Source organism: Phoenix dactylifera, chromosome 4, assembly GCF_009389715.1.
Source record: "Phoenix dactylifera cultivar Barhee BC4 chromosome 4, palm_55x_up_171113_PBpolish2nd_filt_p, whole genome shotgun sequence".
NCBI classification, from domain to species: Eukaryota; Viridiplantae; Streptophyta; class Magnoliopsida; order Arecales; family Arecaceae; genus Phoenix; species Phoenix dactylifera.
In genome coordinates this window covers 5,597,623-5,621,306 of record NC_052395.1, presented here as the reverse complement: position 1 = coordinate 5,621,306, position 23,684 = coordinate 5,597,623, and the positions used below count along the sequence as shown (strand labels likewise).

Sequence of the window (23,684 nt, the reverse complement as noted above, 5' to 3'; positions counted from 1 at the left end):
GATTAATAATGGAGAGCTCAATTAAACTAGCCTAACTAAAACCAAACTTCCCTATTATATGTCATTTTCAAGGCACGCTTGAAAGACGTGTGCTCGATGACACTTCCCACTTCTCTCGCTCTCTCTCTCTCTCTCTCTCTCTCTCTTTCTCTGATGTAACGAGAAAAGAAAATAGATTTATAGGTATAGATGGGTACGATCTATATGGGAATCTTAGTGCATCCACCACGTGATTTTTGGACTTCTTACTCAACCCTGGTTGAACAGGGCAAGTGGTGAAGAGAGAGGGAGATATCAATAGGAATTTGCAAGAAAATTACCAAAAAGAAAGAGAAATAAGATGACTAGAATCCGCAAAGGGGAGCAAGGGAGCGTTGGTGATGGGTAGCTATAGCTTTATCGAAAGCTCTGCAAATGGCTCTTCGTAGCTTTACATTAAGAAAGCAACCCCCACAAGCCATTAAAGTAATGATCAAAACAACCTCATGCTGAGGTTACGACAGGAAGGTGGTAATACAGAGAGGGTCCTTTCTTTTATATATGTCTATAAATATGTGAGCATGAGGAGAGTCCACTTGAGGCACCAACAGTCAATTAAAACCAGCCAATAACTTTCCTGGGACTATACATATAGGCCCAGTGCTCTCAAGTTCCTTGTGTTTTCCTTTCCATTGGAGACCAGGAGGATGGATGCTCTGATGGAGGGAGGAGGAGGAAGAGGCAGCGAGAGTAGGAAGAAGAAGAAGGAGAAGAGATATATGCATGGGTTGTTTAGATTCGCCGATGGGCTTGATGTTGTTCTGATGTTGCTGGGCACCATAGGATCTATCGGAGATGGGTGTGCTGTCAACTGCCTTCTTCTCTTTGCAAGCAATGTCATGAACAGCCTGGGGTATGGCAAGACTCAACAAGGCCGTGTAGATTTCATGCACGAGGTTGAAAAGGTTGGTTGACTATAACCCTTCTTCTCCTTGTTTTCTCGTTTGCTCCAACTCCGAAATACTTTTTGTTAATTCTATATATCTATGATCCGTATCTGTTTCATTTTTTTTGCAGTATTGTCTATATTTTGTATACCTAGGATTAGCAGTCTTGGTGGTGGCCTTTATGGGTAATTCTTATAGCCCAAACTCTTTCTACAGCCTGTCGGCTTTATAAGATACTATGTGATATATATGAGCTTTTAGCTTGTGATTCTAATAATGCTGTGCGCGACTGCAGAAGGGTATTGCTGGAGTAGAACAAGTGAGAGGCAGGTGCTGAGAATTAGATACACATATTTGGAAGCTATTCTCAGACAGGAAGTTGGGTTCTTTGATTCCCAAGAAGCAACGACTTCAGAGATCATTAACAGTATATCAAAGGACACTGCACTCATACAAGAGGTCCTGAGTGAGAAGGTATTCATCAACCCTGTGTGTGTTCAATGTTACCTGCAAGCATTTGACCGAGATCATCATTTTATTTTTCCCATCATAGTATAGAACATGTACGTATATATATTAGACCAAGTCATTTGTTCCCCATCAAAATCAACTTGGCTGCTCATTTGATCTTATTAATGAAATGGTGATGACCTAATCACCTTCTTCTCAGGACAAGGAAGGAAAAAACCACCACCTTGGTTACTTTGAAAATTAGATATGATAAAATGATTCATTGAGAATGGTCTTCTTCTTCTTTGTCTTCACGAACATGTCGGTTATGAAGTCTAACGGCGTTCATATTATGTTAATCAAAGATTCAAAGTATTAACTCGTTGAAGGCAAATGAAGTGAACCAAAATGACAAGTAATTTTCTTGTTCTATTTGTTTGGATCAAAAGTACGGCATTTATAAAGAAGAAATTAAAAAAAGAAAGTAGCTTCGGCTAGGGGAAAGTTAGTGTAGCCTTTTCATCGAGAATCTGAAAGTTGGTAGAATTACTTCCCTTTCTACCAAGGGACAACATCATGGATGCCTCTTGTCCGAATGCTTTCAGTTTTGCTGAGGACTAGGAGTAGATTTGTTAGAGAAAAGTTTGGTCTTTATTTTTTTTTCACCTTTTATTCTGTTAAATTTAATTTCTACTGCCAGATACTTGGAAGAAATATTCTCCTCTTTGTTTCTCATTCTTGCTCATCCACTAAACAGAGCTATAAGACATGCAGATTAAATTATGATTTGAACTCATGATAATCAAAATTGTGCATGCACTTGATGAATAATCCTTGCATTAGAGCCAAACTTCGTCTTCTTAGGAAATATTTGTCTTGCTGATCAAATCTAAATTACGAGGAAATCCGAGAACTTGTCATCCATCTTATTAAAGGAGGTCGAACTCTCAGAACATTAGCACATTTCGAGGAAGTGAACTCCCATGTAACTAAAATTAAGAGAGCATAGCGATTATCAGGCGACACGTTCCAAACAAGTGGAATCTAACCTACTTTAAAAATCCTTGTGACCAAGGAATTATTCGGGCTTGACCATCAATAGTTGGCCACCAGTCGCTGTCTCTATGATTCTTTGACAAATATACTAATTGGCTATGAGATTGAACACAGAATCAATTACTAGAATCATATTCTTTAATGCCCTTCGGATAACAAACTAATCTTGAAAAAGATAAAAGAACAGGGTCCTCTTAAAACAATAATAATAAACCTTTCAACATCTAAGTTTTGGGAAATCCACAAGACTCATCATGGCATTTATGCATTTGCATCGACCACTAATATATTCGATATGTTTCCTGTTTTGGTCTGAATAATTTTTAGGCTAATATGTTCGATACTAATCAAACTAGAATAAATATTAATAAATCTTCCATCAAGAAACAGATATTAATTTCTTTTTTCCTTTCCCCTCCCACAGGTACCTGTCTTTCTGATGAACTCTTCAGCCTTCATCTCTGGACTCATATTCTCCACCTACTTCTCATGGAGACTTTCCTTGGTGGCCTTCCCACTTGTCTTGCTTCTGATAATCCCGGGCCTCATCTACGGCAAATATCTTCTCCGCCTCTCTCGCAAGTCCCGCGAAGTTTACGCCAAAGCAAATGGCATAGTAGAGCAGGCACTGAGCTCAATCAAAACTATATATTCCTTCACTGCAGAGAAAAGGATTGTGGAGAGGTATGCTGCTATTTTGGATAGGACTGTGAAGCTGGGGATCAAGCAAGGCATCGCAAAAGGGCTGGCTGTAGGGTGTACAGGCCTCTCTTTCGCCATATGGGCTTTTCTTGCCTGGTATGGGAGTAGATTGGTTATGTACCGCGGTGAGAGTGGAGGAAGGATCTATGCAGCAGGGATCTCCTTCGTCATGGGTGGCCTGTATGTAGTTTTATTACTTGCTTCTCTCTTAATTTGGTGCATTGCTCATAGAATTGTGCAGATATAAGATTAAATTGGCTAGTTTCTTTTTCATGTTTGATTGGTGAATGCTCACACCCATGGTGCAGATCCCTTGGAATGGCACTCCCCGAGGTGAAGCACTTCACCGATGCATCGGTCGCTGCATCCCGGATTATTGATAGGATCAATCGCATACCGCAGATCGATGCTGAAGATCCCAAGGGAATAAAATTGGACTGCATTCGGGGCGAGATCAAATTTGAGTCGGTCCAATTTGCATACCCATCGAGACCAGACTCGCTTGTCCTGAAGGATTTCGACCTTCAGGTCCCTGCAGGGCAGACTGTTGCTCTCGTAGGCACCAGTGGGAGTGGTAAGTCCACAGCCATTGCATTGGTACAGCGGTTCTACGATGCGAACGAGGGAGTTGTGATGATCGATGGCATAGATATTAAGAGGCTGCAATTGAAATGGATCAGACAGAAGATGGGGCTCGTTAGTCAAGATCATGCGCTCTTCGGGACATCAGTGAAGGAGAACATCTTGTTCGGGAAGCCCGATGCAACCATGGATGAGATCTATGCAGCAGCCATGACGGCAAATGCTCACAACTTCATATGGCAGCTCCCAGAGGGATATGATACAAAGGTAAGGGTATTCCAGTAATCTTATCAATTTGAACGTCCAACGGTTAGCTTTGCTAAGGTTATTTTGGATTTATATTGCCGGTCTAATTTGAAAAGACCGTCTTAATTGACAAAAAGGCCCTGAAGAATAATCTAAATTCTTTTCATTGGGATGGCATGAACTCCATTACGTAACCATTTGTTCGCAGGTTGGGGAGAGAGGGGCACTTCTATCAGGGGGCCAGAAACAACGCATTGCCATTGCCAGAGCTATTATCAAGAATCCGGCAATTCTCCTCCTCGACGAAGCCACGAGTGCCCTCGACTCGGAATCAGAGAAGCTAGTACAGAACGCCCTTGATCAAGCTTCCATGGGGAGAACAACACTGGTATATAGCCACCTTCCCCTTGTCTAGTTTTGACGTGCAATAGCAATAGGAGACTTACAGATCGCCATTTAATAGAACTAGTCAGCTCACCTCTTCACCACGGTGATTTGTTCAGGTGGTAGCTCACAAGCTCTCGACCATAAAAAATGCCGATCAGATTGCAGTGGTTGATGGTGGAATGATTGTCGAGATCGGTACGCATGATGACTTAATCAGCCAAAATGATAGTCGCTACTCAAGACTGGTGAAGTTACAGAGGATGGCGAGCTCTATCGATCAAGAGCCGGAATCCTACAGGCCTTCTTCAGTTGCAAGAAGCAGTGCGAGCCGGCTTAGCCTAACAAAAGCCAGCCCGATGTCCTTCGCATCAGCTTTCTCTGAAGAGAATCCTCCTACGACCATCTCCCATCCTTCTCCATCTTTCACTAGGCTTCTTGCCATGAATGCACCCGAGTGGAAACAAGCACTAGCGGGCAGCCTCTCGGCAATCGTTTTTGGTTCGATCCAACCGATCTATGCCTTCTCCATCGGTGGCATGATTGCAGCATTCTTCCTTCACGACCATGAGGAGATGCAAGCAGTCATCCGCCGCTACGCCTTAATATTCTCCTCGCTCTCGGCGCTGTCTCTCCTCGTCAACCTCTTGCAGCACTCCAGTTTCGCATACATGGGCGAGCATCTAACAAGAAGAATCCGATTACGAGTGCTGGAGAAGATCCTAACGTTCGAGACGGCATGGTTCGATGAAGAGTCTAATTCGAGCGGTGCCTTGTGTTCTCGGCTGAGCAATGAGGCTTCTCTCGTCAAAACGCTGGTTGCTGATAGAATTTCCCTACTCGTTCAAACTGCTTCGGGTGTGGTGATCTCTTTTTCAATGGGTCTGATTGTGGCTTGGAAGCTGGCTCTGGTCATGATAGCGATCCAGCCATCAACAATTCTATGTTTCTATGCTAAAAAGATCGTGCTATCGAGCGTATCATTAGACTTGGCAAAGGCACAACATCATAGCACTCAGTTAGCGATTGAAGCTGTGTACAACCACAGGATGGTTACTTCGTTTGGGTCAATAAGCAAGGTTCTTCAGCTCTTCGAGGAAGCTCAGAAGGAGCCACTGAGGGTCGCAAGGAAGAAATCCTGGGTCGCCGGGTTTGCAATGGGATGCTCTCCATGCGTCTCTTTTATGTCATGGGCTCTAGACTTTTGGTATGGAGGGAAATTGGCTCAAACTGGTCAAATATCAGCAGGGGATGTCTTCAAGACATTCTTCATTCTGGTAAGCACAGGGAAGGTGATAGCCGAGGCTTGTAGCATGACATCGGACTTGGCGAAGGGAGCAACTGCAGTTGCTTCGGTGTTTGAGGTGTTGGATAGACAGTCCCTGATTCCAGGGTCTTCCTCCCATGTAAGCCTCCTTCTAAACCCAGTCCTTTCTTTGCGTCTCATTCCAATTGCTCGCAGAATAACATGCTGCATTCGATGACACAGGCGGATCATCGCAATGGGGGAACGAAGTTGCAGAGGATACAAGGAAAGATTGAGCTGAAGAAGGTGGATTTTGCATACCCAACCCGACCGCAGTGTCTTGTGCTCGGAGAATTCAGCTTGGAGGTGAAGGCAGGCTCGAGCATTGGGCTGGTTGGTAGGAGTGGGTGCGGGAAGTCAACCATCATAGGCTTGATTCAGAGGTTCTATGATGTTGATAGAGGGGTTGTTAGGATAGATGGCATGGATGTCAGGGAATTGGACATCGTTTGGTACCGGGGATTCACTGCACTTGTTAGCCAGGAGCCGGTGCTCTTCTCAGGCAGCATTCGTGACAATATCGCCTTTGGCAAGCCGGAAGCCGGCGAAGATGAGATCGTGGAGGCTGCGAGAGCGGCTAATGCACATGACTTCATATCGTAAGTGTTGTCTTTATGAATTAGAGCATGATCGATGAACATACTTTGGTAGGATATCAGGTTAGTCACCCATAATTACAAGGTATTGTGGTGCAGATCACTGAAGGAAGGGTACAACACAGAATGTGGGGAGAGAGGTATTCAATTATCAGGAGGGCAGAAGCAGAGGATCGCGATAGCTCGAGCAATCATGCGCAACCCTACCATACTGCTACTAGATGAAGCCACAAGTGCACTTGATGTGCAATCGGAGCGAGCGGTGCAGGAAGCTCTTGATAGAATCATGGTCCGGAGGACCACCGTCGTGGTGGCTCATCGCCTCAACACCATTAAGAAAGTAGACTCTATTGCTTTCATTGGAGAAGGTAAGGTGGTGGAGCATGGAAACTATGCGCATCTCATGAACAAGAAGGGGGCTTTCTTCAACCTAGCCACTCTTCAAACATGATGGTATTGTACTAGAAGCTGTAAGATGTAACAAGATAATACTCCTAGTTGCTGAGTATGTAAACCTTCCATATGGAACTATAGTCTCGGTTGAAGAGACTACAGCGTTCTAGGATGCTGCGAATCCACTAAATATTGCAAGAACAAAGAGGGTCTTCAAACTTTATGGATGCAATGGAATTAATTAGACATAGGAAATCATATGCTGGGTCAACTTGCAAATCAATCGCAATTTCATCTAATACAAGTTTGCCAACTCTTGATATTTCTAGTTCAAGGTATAACGACATAGATTATATCACTCTCTAAATAGACTTCTTTAAGCGCTTAAGACCTCGCTGAACTCTTGCATACGGTAGCAATATGTCATCTCACATGCTGGGGCGAGTGGCTTTTTCCACAGGACCGACTTGCCTTAACAACTGAAATGGCGTATAGGAGAGGGAAAAATATCAAGATGTCTGCATACATACTCAATAGAAGTAAGTCAAGAAATGAAGCTAAGAGTCTTTGTGAGGAAACCTGGAAATATGACTCCAACTTCTGCCTCAGAACAGCATGCTCCCTCTTCAACTTTTGAAATGATTTCAGGCATCTGCATGCATGAGCATGGGCATCTAAGTGGACAAATGAGTACGTAACACATAATTGTGACGCAAAGTTGCATTCAGTTTGGAGGTTTTGAGAGTATAGAGGCTAATGGAGATCGCTAACACTAGATATCTGAAATTAGGCTAATGTTAGAGGACGTTTAGTCCTAGATGGGCCCATATGGCCCCCTTAGTGCATGACCCACCTTGAAAATGTTAGAATGCATGCAAACATGCATACATGCATATACATAAACATACATATATATTATACATATCCATACATACATATATAAATACATATATGTATGTATTATGTATGTATACATGTGTTTGTGTATGTAAGTATGTATGTATGTATATAGAACAAGTTTAGAAATAAAAATCTTATCCCGTGTTTTTTTTTTCTTTTTTAAAGAGAATCTTATCCTTCTAACGTTATCTTGTTACTTTCTCTTCTTTGCTGAAAGTGTTAAACAAGTTACATGTAAATATGTCATAGCCAGAGTTCCTATGAAAAATACCTTGTAGCCAGAATGACCTGGTGATAAGATTGCACTACTAGCAGAAAGGATCAATTATTTGACCTTCCATATTAAAGCAAGACAAATCAAGTGGTAATGAAAAAGATGGATTAGAGAGAGAAAGAGAGACCCTTCAAGATTTTCTTCATCGCAATAATCTCTGAACCGTGTGCACTCGTTCTTCAGCCTGGAAGCACCAATGCTGCAACAAACCAATCCACATCACCAATTAGCTCACAAAAGCTCGAGATGCTCATAGCCACCAAATGTTTAGATTCTTTTTTCCAAAAATGATTTTTGCATATATGCACCCTTTTAACTTTGAATTATAAAAATTAACCTATCCATAATAACATGTGGCACATGAAATTTTGCATTGACAGTATATAAAATTTTCGCTTCTACGGAGGTAAATAAGCAACCAGTTTCTTCTTGTTTTACAGAAGAGTATATGTAGAAAATCCTTGACGAGGCGATATGCAAGTTTCAGATTTTTTTTCTTTTCAAAGGTTCATAAATTCAAAAATTCCATTTTGAAGGGAATAAAGAGAGCTTGATTTTAATCAACGGTGGGCTTGTTCATGCAATTGACCCCAAATGGGTCCACAGTGAAACAAGATCCATGGTGTTTGGATTCAAAGTGTGAGCTGCTTTCCTAGGCCTATTAAGCGATGGGTACAACCTGTTTGAAAGAGCTGGTCTACCTTACTGATAGCGTCGTACATGTTGAGCATCGTGCATATGGGTCCCTAATCCAATCAAACCAGCCCATGATGGGCTAAAAAGGCCCTGTAAAGTTGATAAGGTTTGCAATACTAAACTTTATGTCAGTCCCTGGCAAATCCTGACGCAGATTGATGTTTGATGAAGGTTTAGTCCAATCTAATTGATAGTTGTCTTTTTTTTTTCCTTTTTCTTTTCTTTTTTTTTTTTCTTTGAGAGAAGCAGGAGAAATATTTGGACTCGAGTCAAACTTATGTGTGTGTATGTACTTATGTATGTAAGGTTTATCACAGATATGAGCATCCAGCGATACCTGGAAGTACTACCCTTTAACTGATGCACAAATGCATTCAACTTGCTGAATTCTTGGGGGCATTTATCCCTGCATGAGCACATAGAAATAAAGGTTGTTTGGTCCATATTCACATATATCTTTTGTGTTAACTGGGATTTACAACTGTTTTCCTGAATGGTATTTATTACTCACAGAGCCTGCTCAATGTTGCTGATCAGTCTGGCTGAGTCCCTGAAGAACAAGGTTACAACTTCTTCCACGAAATTAGGGCTAACATCATCCTGCAACTCTTCCAGCTGATAAAATTGTTCATCCAAGTATCCCTGCAACAAACTTTAAATTATAATTTTCCATCTAAGCCAATGCTCTAAAGACTTTGCTTACATACACATCCACTCCAAGATTCATATAGTTACACTGCAAATAACTGTATCTAAGAAATTTTCACTTCCTGAAAATAAGATTGATAGAGATATAGAAATCAGATGCTGCTGTATAAAGATAATGAATAAATATTTGTTTAATATGTAGAACATTCATCATCTTTGGAAACACTATCATGTACAAAATAACAAGCCAATGATGTCTTTTTATAAGGGTCGCAAATGTTTTATAAAATTGTATGTATTGATTTCACTGAGAAAAGGAATATAATAACGAAAGAGAGAACCTAGAAGTAGCAAAAATATCAGCAACAGCACCAATGTCGGTGCCCAGGTATCCTGTTCTCAATGATGATATATTCAGGTGGTAGAGATAAAAGGATGCCATCGCTTGCTCACAGTTGTGTGCTCAATTATTGCATTACATGCTTGCCTGCTTACACAACAAAAATCTTCCATTTCGATATTCTTCAGTTTGAAAAACAAATGGGATATGGCTGGATGTACTTCAAAATATATAAAAGAAATACTTTCGCATACGATTATATAAAAACCATAGAAATCTCGAGCTAGTCATAAGGCATAATATTTATGATTTACCTAATATTTAGTTTCCTACTCTTAAATAAGTCATAAAGCCTAGAGCTGAGAGCTTCTCTGTTTCAGAAGAAGAAGAAGATATTTGATCTAAGATTACAGCATCATTCTTTTCAAAATAGATAGAAGAATAAAGAAGAATGAAAATATTCAATCTGTACAAGTTACCTTGAACAATTCTGAGAAGAGCCCATCTTTAGAACAACTAATCTTCATGCATTAGATACTTAATATGAGAGGCACATACATACACACTCCAATATCTGAATTATCTCAACTTCAGCTTGAGATAGTCAGCAAGTATAAGATACAATATATGCATGCATCCTTACTCAGCAAACTACCATAGAATCAGTATGAAACTTCCAAGGCTGCCCTTTTTTTTTTTTTTTAGAGTAGACTAAGGCTGACAACATACGCTGGGATAAAGGGAAAAGGTAGAGAGAATGTTTCCAAGAAGACAAACACTATATATGACAACATCTGTTCTTCTTGGATTTTAGCCACATTATAGAGATTTAGAGCTAAAATGAAGACCAACCTGATCAAAGAGACTCTTCTTCATATAAGCAGCCTGACGTCGCAAGTTGGAGTACTCCATCTAATTCTTAAGCTGAGAAAGAGGGAATGGGTTAGGGTTGCAAGATAGAAAGACTGATGAGATTTCCAGCCCTTCAGATAGGGGTCCTTTATATAGCAGAGGAAAGGTAGGTTGGTATGCCCTGTGCAAAAGGGGAGGGAGGGAGGGAGGGAGGGAGAGCATATCTGAGCAATACTACTCTCATATTCTGTGCCACTGAAATACAAAAGAACGGTGGGTATGTTGTTCATGCGCCAATCTGGTTGCCAGAGTATGAAGATATCTATCAATTTTGGGATGGCGATTGATATCCTTGCAGATTCTCTCAACGCCCACTTTGATAGAGTGCTGCATTGCACTCAATCAGCAAAGGATTCTCTCCTTGTCACCCAAACAAAATTGTAATTTGGTCTGAGTGTCTGCAATAAAAAAGAATCCTTAATATTTAGGGTGAAAAATGGGCCACATGCAATCAAATAAGGTCTGGATGAGGTCTAGTTGTACTGGGCCTAAACCTAATTGAAATTTTAAGAAAATTCAGATATTGGCGTAACTCATCCGAGCTTATGTTTTTTTTTTTTTTTTCTGAAAGGATAGTCTGAGACTGTTGTTCGAAAGAAGGTAATATTTAGCTTGGGTTGGTTAGACCCACTTGTAGCCCCTCATGCAAATTTTAGAGCATGACTCTCACCACTTCACCAACAATCTTCATGCAATCCAGTAATTTATATGTCACAACTGTTTGTTGTGAATGTTTTGAATATACACTCTTCTCTCATGACTCACTATTAACTATTTTTTATTCAGATAGTGCTTTAGAGATAGAAACAACAAATATGGAATGATAAAAAAGGGAGGATGCATTTATTAGTTCAATCTAAAGCCACAACTGTGTCATGTCAAAAGTTAGGAACAGACTTAATTCCATTGTATTTTTAAATTTAACTTTGGATGGTAGCTGAAAGTCCAGATACACTCAAATGAAACGTTCAAATCAGTGTAGCAACTCAAAGTCTTGTACATTCAAATTTTGAATATTAGCCATACAAATATGCTCGTCAAGTTTGAATCTCAAAAATATGTATGTTCAGGTATTGTCTTCTTCACTCTCTCAGTCAAGGCAGGTGGAAAAATCAAGCACGCTGTGTTTCACAAAACTCGGAAGCAATGAAGCACAATGTTTTCAGCAGATGAATTAGCTGCTCTTAGAGCGAGTGCAAACTCTTGACAATTGAAGGGGGGGAACTAGAATTATTTACTTATACCTTGACATGAGCTGCAGTCTCTGTTTTGCTCCCAGATGAACCATAAAATCAATTTCAACCTTTCAGACAGGAGTGTCATATTCCTAGGATCGGTATAAGTCTCCTACAAACATACAAAGCTACTTAATCTTCTCACAGAATGAAGGAAATCTATCTTTCACTAAACTTGCTCTTGAAAAATAACTGCTTGCAGAACAAAAGCAGATTTAAACCCACCCCAAAAGGAATCCTCATCTTTCATGCTACGAAAGAACGCTTGCTGCACCTAGATCACTTTCTTAAGCTTTTCAGGAAATATTTTTACCTAAAGAGCAAAAGATTGAAAAGATAAGATCTCAGGGTAAAGGCCAATTCTATGTCACTTTCAGTTTGTTCAGAACTATTCGCATCTCTTGTATCAATAAGAGCTAAGTTAGAATCTAAACCATCCCTACCTCAAGAAAGTCACTGTAGAATCCAATACCTCAGATATAATACCATATCCTATTTTCTATTGCCATTTTTCAATCATCTATGATATATTTATCTGATCAATTACAAACCTGATGATCGATAAATTTCTTTTGAGCATGAAATATCAGGATCTGCAGGACATCAGCTATCTTTACTGCTCGGTACTCCAAATTTGTGACATATCAAGTCTTGTGAGAAAGGAATGAATGCGAAGAATCAATACTAGAATCTAGATAACACCCAACTGTGAAATCATTTACAAAATGTGTAAGTCTATAAGATTTTGTCAAGAAGCTTAAGGTAATATTATTAACTTCCTGCTGTGAATATATTACCTTTCAAATTTTCTTAGCAGATCTTATCCTCTACAAACAGCCATATTAACCCCTCGTCAAGAGATAAAAAATTTTCTCTCTCAGCTTTCCGATTTCAAAAGGTAGTCGTAGACTTCATGAGAACAATTAGATCTACTCATTATGCTTCTCTAAATCACAGACCAATATTCTCTCCTTTACTTCTCTTTCCTCCTTCAGAAATCAGAAGTTCATTCTCACTACAACAATTTCATAAATCACACTAGAGATAGTTTAAGAAGGGAGGAAATGTTTTCCTGGACAGATTGTCTCCCATTATGTGATCATCAGTTGAATAATTTGAAGTTTCACATATTTAATAAAAGGGGCATCTTTTTACATAGATTTAATTTAAGAAGTCTCAAAATTTCTCACCTCAAACTGACAAATAATAAGAGTATCTGCAATTCCAATGATAACCATTGTCTTTCCAATTAGTTATTTAAGCAATACCTCATTGTAGAAAAAAAGAAACATGATATTGAAACTCGAGCTCCAAGATTTTATTGCTCTAGAGCAGACCAATTGATGTACTTCCATGACCATGGATATTTGGCTGAAATATCATCCAGAAGATGCACCTGTGTTGGATCTAAAGGCCTCATTCTTGAAATGAGAAATGAAAGTCAACTTTACCATGTGCCCTCTCAAACTCCAATTATACCAGCCATTGTCCTTAACTAGCATCACAGCTATAGCAGATCTTTTGATATCACACAATCTAGTATATTCATTCCCTTAAGAAGAAAACTATTTATAATCATCAGATCATAGTTGCCAAATGGTCTAGTGGTACGGACTCTAAATATGATCTTGTGCTTCAAATTAACATATAGACCAAAAGTCACCAATCCTGCCAGAACCTTCTTTTTTTAACTAAGGCATGACGAAGGCAAATTTGGTCCTCTTGAGAGACATTATCTTTTAGCAGTTCAATGTATCAGGGCAACCATTCTTAACTAGCTTGCAAAAGTGTTTTGAGGAAAATTATGGTATAACATCCAGACAGAGTTCTCTCAGCCTATTGGTTAAACACAACTTTCTTCATTTTCATTAATTTCTGAGGAAACAAGAACCTAAGTCAGAATTTTATTCTCAAACCATCTTTTTTTTCACCAGAGATCTTTTAATCATTTACTAAGTTTTCTAATTTATCCCTTTCGCTTTCCTTGACTTAGCAGCCAGAAAATGTTTGGTCATAATCTTCTCTTGAAATCAGAAAGCTCTACAAATTTTATCCTATCCATGAATTTGGTATTCAACCTTCAGATTGTTTTGGATGAGAATCTGCCCGTATTAAATATAATGGTTTCATACAACTCCTTGTTTCTCACAAAATTCCCTTTTAATAGAAAGAATTAAGTTATAAAGTTCCATTCTGGAACTCTACAGAAGCCTAAATTTGAATCATGGCTTAACCAGCATTCCTTCAAACTCGAGCCAAAAGTTTTTGGCTCACAAGATTTTCAACCAATGTCAAGGGGTAATACTCCAAATTAACACTTCAAAATCTTAGTAACCAATGATATCTTCTAACTTTATCAATGAAAGTGAAATTTATTAGCCAGAGCTAGATGAACCATGCTGTGTACATGTTAGATGTTGTTATTCAACCAAGTTTATCACCATCAAAGGTCATATGTAATCCACCGACAAAGATTATGCTCAACAATGAGCACCACATGAAGCAAGCTACGTTCCAATAATATACCGTTATGTCTTATCTGAATTATTCATCCATTCGATCTCAATTTTGACACCAATAGCCAATTTACTTGATCTTGAAGCAGAGACTACTAGAGAGAACTCTAATATTCTCTTTTTTATCAAAAGTATTAAGAATTTATTTTGCAAGTGCTAGGAGAAATGACTTTACAGGGGCAAACAATTACTATGACCGAAGGATCTACGGTACAACACATTTCCTAGAACAACAAATCCCCTTCGCGGGGCATAGTCTTTTTTTGTTTTAGAACAAAAGTTTAGGCATGTTGGCACAGGCTGGGAGAGTGAAAGGCTTATAACAAAACAGTGATGTGTAGGATGGGTGGTACCGCTCAGATTGCGGCCAATCCTCCTAACTGCGCGCGGGCCGGGCTTAGAGCGCGTGAAACTCATCACGTACCTTAACATCTTCAACAGCCATGCAGATCTAATTAAAAAATCTGTCTTCAAATGTATTGCAGCTACTTATCACATGTGTTGAATAGGCATATTTTGTCAAGACAGTGAAAAAAGCATCCCTTCTTTTGACAAGTTTGGAAAGAATATTACCTGAGGCAATCACACACAAGTAAAAAAGATCAACAGATTAAAAAGGGAAATGTCAACCTCAGCAATAAAAACAGTGGTCCATGTTATGCCCCCAAGTCCAAGACCACGGCTAAAAACATTAACAAGAAAGACAATAGAATGAGAATAGGCATAAAAGATGTTCTTCCCTTTATTCCCCAAATTCCCCAACTCCAATTGCAAGGGTTGAGAAAACATAAAAAAGAAAGAGAGCGGAATGAGAATAGGCACAAGAGATGCTCCCTTTATTTCTCAACCATTGCCAAGTAGGAAGGAGGAAAGGATTTCCAGTAGCTTTCTACCAATGGTTCTCAGTTTTGGTCTCTTATGATTGCTTAGGCCTACCAAAGGCTTTGCTGAAAAGGAGCAAAAAAGTTGTTGGATGCATCTAATGATTGGTTCGACTACTGCGATTCTTGCTTCCCATCCATGTCCCATGTTGACAGGAGAATCCCACCTGGATAGATAGACCTGAATGGCGAATTTGGATAAGAAAAAAGAGAGGAAAAGGCAAAACTTTCAGCTAGGGCTATCCATAAAAAGAAGGATTGATCTGAATCATATCCACTCGATCAATAAAATCTAAATAATATGCGATATCAACAGTTTAGGCAAGTCCTTTGCCTAAGCAGCAAAGAAGCATAGGCTCCAATTCGAGAATGGAATTAGAAAATGTTTAATTCATATACACATCTAAATTAAGCTATGTTGTTTGAAAGATTCTCTTTATGTAATAAGATGCCAATGTAAATCCATAATACAATCTCACCTTTTAAGCATTTTGAGGAAGAGTTAATTCAGTACTGAATACCCATTTGCAACTTTCTACATATATTTCAAAAGAATGTCAAGTCAAGATGCCAGAACAAGGGAAATATAAAACAGCAGAACATTAACATGTGGATCAAAGGCAAGGACACTGGTTACATTAAGTTAGAGAATACATATCAAATGATAATTTTCTTCATCCTTTCCTACATTGGCTCTGTTATATTTCTTCGATAGCTCCACAAAGATAACACATCTCCTGCATCCTTTGCATCCTAAACAGAGTAGTGATCTCCGCAACCACCTGAAAATGTGGAAACGCATTTCAACTGGACCCGCAACCTCGAAAACACAATAATCTCCTTCCTCCAGGTTGTTGCCACGTGCGAAGGCAGACCAACCTCCAGATAAATGGTCCCTTGAGCTTGGAATGTAGACAACCACCCAAGCCTTGCCATTTGGGTCTCGGAGGACCACATTAGCTCTTCTGCGAGGAAGATGTGCATGCGAAAACCAAACAGGGAACCACTGCATGTAGTTAATAAATCCACAATAAAAATCAACATTCTTGGAATTCTTAACTGCCATAACATTGTACAGGGAAGTGGCCAATTAAAAAAGCCAATTTTTTTTAAGGTGACATGATCTCATGAATGCGATATTACAGCAATGCCCCAAATAGCTTATTCGAACTCCAAAAGCTGTCCTTCAATAGTATTGAAGAAAACTAAACATAGTGAAAAATAAATACAAACAGAGAGCATTGCACCATACTAGTTGAAAGGAAGAAGAGTATGGCATGGAAAATGAAAGGAAGATAAGGCTAACAAAATTTATCTAAAGGCACCTGACCATTCAACTGGAAGTGAGAAGTAAATGTTCCATATTTTGAGAGCAGAATAAGAACGTAAAGATATATGTATCATAATGTAAGGTTAAGCCCTGGAAAAACACCTGCCCTTGAGTGATAAAATAGATTTAGTATAGGACAATAACCTGCATTCATGCAAAGTATGTGCTCATTTATTTTAAATATCTATGTGGAGTAAAACATACGACTCACCAGCATATATGTCCTGGAAACATTCATTGCTGTCATGCGCATAATCGTACAAAGAAATATAGAGGTGAAAGAGTTGGCAGCTTCCCGTACTATTGCTCTTCTTCTGTTGTCACAGGTCATCTTCTCAAGACATAGCCTTCATATTATCTGGTGGATGAACCAATTATACAAATTGGGACTGCATTATCTTCTGTTTTAATTTTGACATCACCACAAGGTATAGGAGGTGACACACATCTTCCTGTATCATACTAATATAATTCTTAATTTCTTACAATGTGAGTTTTGGATCTAACTACAAAGCAAAAACTTAGCCTTCTAAGATTATATTATGTGCTTCAAATCCCAGTTAAAACTATAAAAAGAAATAATAATGCGAAAGTTCATTGTTGCTAATGTAAACTGCCCCATGCCCCTTGATTCTATTCAATGACAGAGGAATTATTTCTCGGATACATTGCTAAAAAGTCATGGCCAGCTTATTTCATGCTTTAAAGAAGTGTTAGGTGCTGCAGAGTTGTAATCACTTTGGCATCTTCATTTTGTTCAAACAGAGGAATCATGCTTCCTAGGAAATACTACTACTAAGGGCTCGTTTGGTTCGCGGGAAAAGAAGGGGGGAAAGTGTGGTCAACGGGAAAGTAATGAGATGCCTCTTGTTTGGTTGGAGTTTTCAAAGGAGAGAGAAGGGAAAGTTATATTCCCATGGAAATGTGATTCCCACATTTCATGGGAAAGTCTTTCCCCTGAGAAACATGGGAAAGTTACTTTCCCATGAGGCGGGAATCACTACATTTTTACTTTTTCCCAAAAAGTCCTTTCAGCATTAAAGAAGCATTAAAGAGGCATTAAAAACCTAATTTTTATTAAGGGCATAATAGGAATTATATATAACTTTCCTAGGAAAGTGGATGGCCAACCAAACATAAGCACCTTGGAAATTTGTCACTTTCCCATGGTCAACCAAACATGCCAAAAGTACTTTCCTAGGCATCCTCTTCCTAGGAATTTGTTTCCCAGGAATCATATTCCTACGAAGGAAAATGCTTCCCGCGAACGAAACGAGCCCTAATGGAACATGTGAAGAACACACCCAAGGGGCTCTATCTCTTGATTCTCAATTAATTTCAGATTTAAATTGCTTATTTGATCTATTTATAGTCTTAGAACCTTTTGTCACTCTATACACGAGCAAGTTTTGCAGCTTTGTTGATTTATTCTCATTTCAAGATATGGCTAGTTCCTGTATACCTACTTTCCTTATTATATATGCTTTATCAATTTAGATGCTTTAACAAAAACGACCCTTTTTCTAGAACTTATGATCTTCATCTTGAAAGGAATTTTACACTTATACATTGTTACTTGGTCTCACATAAGGACCTAACACCCCCTCTGCTTCTATATGTCTAAGATGCAAAAACCTAAAGGATGCAGCCTCAGAGGCACAAAGAAAACTTCTTATAGCTCGTTATAGTCGTATTGCCCTGAGGCTATAGCATGCCAACCTAGTTTCCACAAACAATTTCCAGATAATTCACACAAGGATAAGTGCTAAGCAATTTCAAAATTTACTTATAAAGGACATAGAACTACCAAAATTCATATTTACAATTAATAAAAGAGAATACAAAAGGCATTAAACTACCTTTATTTTGTAAATTAGAATGCTGGGACCTGAAGAGTAGGATAATCATAAGATGGGAACAGTATAATTGCAGAGGTTGAAGCGGATTAATAACATCAGGGGGATGGCAAACAAGGCTATAGACTAGTGGTCAACGAGTCAAGTCTCATGAGATGGGGCCATCCTAGTTTTTCCATAGAATAGAATGTGCCACTATCCTGCCCCATCCCGACACTTGGGGGATGTCATGGAATGTGCCAAATTGAATGTTAGGATAGTTTTGTTCGAAAACTTGGAGAAGGTGGCCGATCCTAATGTCCCTGGGACTTAATCTTTGCTAGTAGTTGCGCTTTCCAAAGTATTTGACATGGTTGCTAATTTTTTTGTCCTTTTGTTGAAATGATTAATGGTGCTCGTAGATTGTCTCAAAAAGAAAAGGAATAAAGTTAGAGGGATAGAGCTAAAAGTAGCACCGCTAGAGGCTACAACAAAGGAAACCATCTTTGATGCTCGAACATCTGTCATCTAAGGCACACAATGAAGGCTCAAAAAGGTAAGATATCAGGTGACAAGTAAAGATCTAGTTTGCTGGATTTATTCAGCATGCCAGTGTATCTTCTTTCTGAAAGTTTGGATTGAGGTTTACATAACTTGATCGTGCCTCATTCATTGGGAAAATTCTGCCTTTTGAGAGGTTTCAAACTAAGTTTTGTGTTCAAAAATAAATCTTGAGGTTCAGGTTAAGGTTTTGACCTCATGGAAAATGTAAACATCAAAACAGAACAATGGTATGGAACTGTTTCCTAAATCACAACCTCATGCTTCCTCCCATTGATGTTGTCCTTGAACATTAAAGACGATAAAATTAGTTAACTATCGATATCCTTTCAGTCCCACTACGACATCCATTGCAAATCCCAGTTTCTGTTACAATCTAATAGGGATATTAATAGAAGCTGAAAGGAATATTTACATTTCTGCCCAAAATTGTGAAAAGGAAAAAAAGCTTCATACTGTTATTTTTATTCTTAATCAAGTCAATCAAATCAAGATATATGTTCATGACTTGCTATCAAAAACTCATTGTAAAATAAATATCATATCAAAACAGAAATGGCTAGATCATAGAAAAAATTCACAATGATGGATATTAAATTATTTCAACTATTACATCCAAAAAAAAATCAACTATTTCTCAAAACAGTTCTATGTGTGCAATTATTAATGTATTGACATATAATACTCTTAATACTCATGTTCATTCTAAAAACAAATTCATTAATATAATATAGAATTTTGTGGTACTGCCAGTGCATCCACAACTGTATCCTAGCAATTCTATGCACGCCAATAGAAATAATACTTTTTTCTGCCACATGCAGATGTAGCTATGGTTTGTTGTATACATATAAACCAGATCAGACATAATGCATTTACCTTTGGTTGTATTACAATAGTGAATGTGTAACTGATTGGTTGCCTGACTGTCATTTGGAAGGTCTGTCAGCTCACTTTCACTTGCTTCATTCTTAACATAGTAGCCAGCATCCAAAGAAATCTTGGTGGTCTAACCCTTTCTTGTCTCCGATTGCTGGGTTCGGAAGTTCTATGAGGTCTTACTGGGAGCATATCTTCTCTCTCACATGCAGTTGTATCAAAAATGAGAACAGTGAACTGCATGTTTCTATTGTATTGGAAGCCCAGGAACTCATGCTCCTTCAAGGAGTGGTCTTTGACAAACTCTGGCCATCCAGCAGTCAGGAATGTGCCTTTAACAATTTTGCCTAGTTGGACATATCATTTGCTTCCACTAGGACCCTGAAGGGTCACTCTTCTAGATGGCTCCATAGAGATATGCTTCAAGAAGTTTGGCGGGATCTTCTACCGGGGTGAAGAGATAAATGAATATAGCAAAATCGACAAATACATCATATCGTCAAAACTTTCCATAAAGATAGTTGCTCTACATTTCTATCTAAACCAAGGATGAGTGACTTGAGGATAGGAGTTTAGGGGAGATTCATTAATAAATATCCATCCACATGCACTTTAAGATAAAAGGAGCATGCATATTATGCATCTGCTCCAGGCATGCACATGCACTTACAAGACCTCCATAACACTTCTCAAAATTTGCCATGAATTTGTATGTTGGGCTATTTACCAAAAATATCACAGTATGAAATAGAAAAACTTTTAAATAAAGTAGATATCATTAGGATATAGTGTTCCTAAACATATCAAGAGAGTATTACGCATCTTAAGTCACTTCTACATAGCTGCATTTCTGGTGTTATCTATCAATTTCCACACAGTAGTGCATGCCATTTATTCAGAATAATTTGCTCATATATAGAACTTATTAACTTGATGCCCCCTCAATAAAAATCATAAATCAATTAAAAAATATAAATAGTTGGAAACATGATATTATTTTGAAAATATAAATATGCAGTATAGGTTAAGCAGAATATTTTGAAACAAATGGTCCCATTAATGCCAATTTCAAGTGATGTAAAAAGAGCAAGGCTATGATGACAAACCTTCATAACGCTCCTTCAGAAAGAAGCTCGAGCCAAGGCAAGTCGTACAACCAGGTGTTACTAGGACAAGTTGAAACATCTATTCACAGTAATATTTCACTTCTGCTGCATGGGTAGCATCATGAAGTGCCACTCCATGAAACTACTGCCAACTTAGCATGCATTTCTTATGATTGGCAGCATGTTTTCACCAACATTTAGGTGGGTGCAGTTCATGTGCACCGCGAAGAGGAAATTAAATGTCTGCTGGGGCCCACCTGCAAACAGCAGACTTTGAGATTCACATTTTGTTCCATGATAACTTCTCACTGCATCACTGAACACATGATGTCAAAGATAATTCTCAAAGGCTGCAGTCTATTGCAGATGAGCCACCAGCAGGAACTCAGTGTCCTCATCACAGCAGACCAAAACCATGCCCAAATCAAGAAATGGATTAATAATTGGCATCTTATATGTTAGGAGGCACATCTCAATTACCGGAGCCTTCTAACTTCAAAATGAGTTCAATGCGAAGGGGTAGCTTCCACTAAGTAGCATCTAATGAGGGTGAGATTTAGATGCAACTCAGATGGTAGCATCATGATGCTATGCAACCTAGGTAACATCATGGTGGTGTTGCCTGCATGAATTGCACTTATTTTGACATCAGATGTCTTCCATCACTGACAAGTCTCCCCTAAATTACAGGCTGTTGATTGTTAGTTTGTTTCCCTAGATAACAACAACCCCCGACAAGTTGGCAGCAATTTCACAATGGTAGCAAAATCTAGTGATGTTACCATGCAAGATGTAGCCTGTTCTCTGGTTATCATAGGATTGTTCATTAAAGAGCACTTGCATTAGGCACATAAAATGGGCATGATAAGAGGCATTAATGGCGGTAATCGATAAAGAAAATGTGGAAGACTGAATGGAGAACTACCCATGGTTCTGCCAGCAACTGGTTGGTTGGAGAGAATCATCAACATATCGCGAGCAACTGAATCAACAACCATTTTCCTCTCAACAATGAACCAAATTGTGAAGCTGAAAAAATTATCCTCCATCTGCGTCGAAGATGAGAGTGTCTTATTGGCAATTGCAGTCTGTGCATTGCCCACCAGATTCTTGATTCTTGCCTCGATATTTCCATTGGTTCCCCGCCAGATCGCCGGCCATCTCCAGCGGGCTCCGCTGGGGGGCGCCCCTCGGCAGGGATTTCAGCCTTCCTTCCCTACAGAACCATGATGCCCTCCCCCTTCCCCGGTCGTCTCTTCGAGTTCCACTCCTTCCTCTTCGAGTTCTTCCGCCGCCTCAAATTCCTCCTCGTCTTCCTCCGCCCCGAATTCCTCATCATCTTCGTACACCTGGGCTCCGCCCTGACTGTCCGGCTCGCCATCGGATCCAATCACCACCCTTAGATCCCTCCTCGGGGGAGAAATTAAAAGGATTCCCATTTGTTGAAGATCTTTCTAGTTTCGATATCTTTAATAAAAAATTTTTAGTTATTTCTTCAATATTTGGAACAGGGATGATGGAAATGACCACCTCTCCGTTTCTCAATTAACTTCATTGGCTTCCTTTTGTATTACATTCTTTTTTATGTGACAAGATCTAATAATCGAATTATGTGATCCAGTGTCTAAATAGCTCTTAGTATTTGCAATGCTCCTCATTAGGGTTGGATATAATACTGATTAGTAAATCTGCAAAAGCAATCATTATACTTGGAAAGATGTGGTTTCGGAAGGGACATGTGGCAGGCATCTTACCGAAAGGGTGCGGTTCCTGGGCATGGTGTGCGTGATGCGACGATCTGAAGGTCCATCTGTAGTCCGAGTGTGAGAGGGTTGGGAACCTCTATCGTTTCTTCCAACCAGGCACAGGCACGGAGGCATGATAGTGGTTGGATCTGAAGGCTTCGAGTTCATCCAAAGATTGCTCTATTCATCTATAAGTTATTTTGGGGCCGCATTCCAACCAGGAATATTCTAAGTAGAAGGGGCCTGAGTATTCTTTTGACCTGTCCCGGCTGCCTGTCCCGGCTGCAAGGTAGAAAAGTTTGTCAACTGGATCCTCTTCCACTCATACACTGTTGGAGTATTTTTGATAGCTCGTGACATTTGAGACTTCTTTTCAGCTCTTACAGCAACCAGGACAGTGCTCATCTCTTAGGAGCCCCTACCCCCTAGCTTTCTTAAGATAAATTTTGATGGCTTTGTATTGAAGGGTGGCACTAGAAGTGCAGCGGGATTTGTGATTAGAGTTTGAACTCCGGGCTCGTAGCTGTAGGTGGCATCCCGTTCTTCGACAGTTCGGTTCTTGGAGTGGAATTGAGGGCCGCTTGGGGAGGCATTAGCTATGCTCAGTGCGCTTTGAGAACCGGTTCCATTCTCGTGGAGAGTGACTTTGCTACTGTGATCTCTTGGATTCAAGGGCAAACTACAAAAGTGGGTGCACATCCATTGCTACAGGACATCTGGAGCCTATTGAGAATGAACACTTTATCTATTGCGAGGTACATCTACCACGAACAAACAAAGCTGTAGACTAGGTAGCCTCCTTTGTAGCTCATCACTCCGACAACATGCTATGGATGCATTGTTTGCCCAAGGAGGTATTCCAGGATATGTTATGTTTTGATTTTTTTTAGATGTATTCATATTAGAACAATGCGGATCATCCATTTCAGCACCAAAAAAAAAAAAAAGCGTTGCTCCATGGAAATCCTTAGAAGACCATCTCATTATCAAATAAAATGGTGCACAAAAGTGGTAGAAGGAGAGACGGAAGGAAAGGCAGCGCTAAAATATTCAATCCTAAAATGCAAGGGCAAGAGAAAGTGCCTCTGAAATTGGATTTCTGATAATGACTATTTATCTTGCATGCTTTTGTGTAGTTATTTGGTTGGGCCTATTCGTTTGGAGATGCATATGGCTTGGTTTGGA

At 39.4% G+C, this 23,684-nt stretch overlaps 3 protein-coding genes across 11 annotated transcripts; 1 reads left to right on the top strand and 2 right to left on the bottom strand.

The window, feature by feature from the left end:
• Positions 1–536: 536 nt before the first annotated feature.
• LOC103721359 (putative ABC transporter B family member 8) lies at positions 537–6,924 on the top strand. Its single transcript, XM_008811531.4, has 9 exons — positions 537–944; positions 1,057–1,111; positions 1,222–1,400; positions 2,857–3,314; positions 3,443–3,983; positions 4,171–4,350; positions 4,466–5,752; positions 5,836–6,251; positions 6,348–6,924. Exons 1-9 carry the CDS (start codon positions 687–689, stop codon positions 6,697–6,699), a joined length of 3,726 nt encoding a protein of 1,241 aa, XP_008809753.3. The 5' UTR covers positions 537–686; the 3' UTR covers positions 6,700–6,924.
• On the bottom strand, positions 6,832–10,902 carry LOC103721360 (pseudo histidine-containing phosphotransfer protein 5-like). Its single transcript, XM_008811532.3, has 6 exons — positions 10,352–10,902; positions 9,023–9,153; positions 8,849–8,917; positions 7,943–8,014; positions 7,221–7,293; positions 6,832–7,120 (listed from the first exon to the last, which is right to left on the bottom strand). Exons 1-6 carry the CDS (start codon positions 10,409–10,411, stop codon positions 7,070–7,072), a joined length of 456 nt encoding a protein of 151 aa, XP_008809754.1. The 5' UTR covers positions 10,412–10,902; the 3' UTR covers positions 6,832–7,069.
• A 4,643-nt stretch (positions 10,903–15,545) lies between these two features.
• On the bottom strand, positions 15,546–22,615 carry LOC103721366 (B3 domain-containing protein Os01g0723500-like). 9 transcript variants are annotated; one of them, XR_001880236.3, is made up of 4 exons: positions 21,680–22,615; positions 19,649–21,011; positions 16,585–16,825; positions 15,729–16,049 (listed from the first exon to the last, which is right to left on the bottom strand). XR_001880236.3 is itself a non-coding variant. In XM_039125387.1 (2 exons), exons 1-2 carry the CDS (start codon positions 16,702–16,704, stop codon positions 15,687–15,689), a joined length of 483 nt encoding a protein of 160 aa, XP_038981315.1. In that variant the 5' UTR covers positions 16,705–17,167; the 3' UTR covers positions 15,546–15,686. The 9 variants fall into 9 exon arrangements, 1 of the variants encoding a protein (XP_038981315.1); XR_005511394.1 differs by having other exon boundaries at positions 20,755–21,011; XR_005511393.1 differs by having other exon boundaries at positions 19,649–20,092.
• Positions 22,616–23,684: the final 1,069 nt, after the last annotated feature.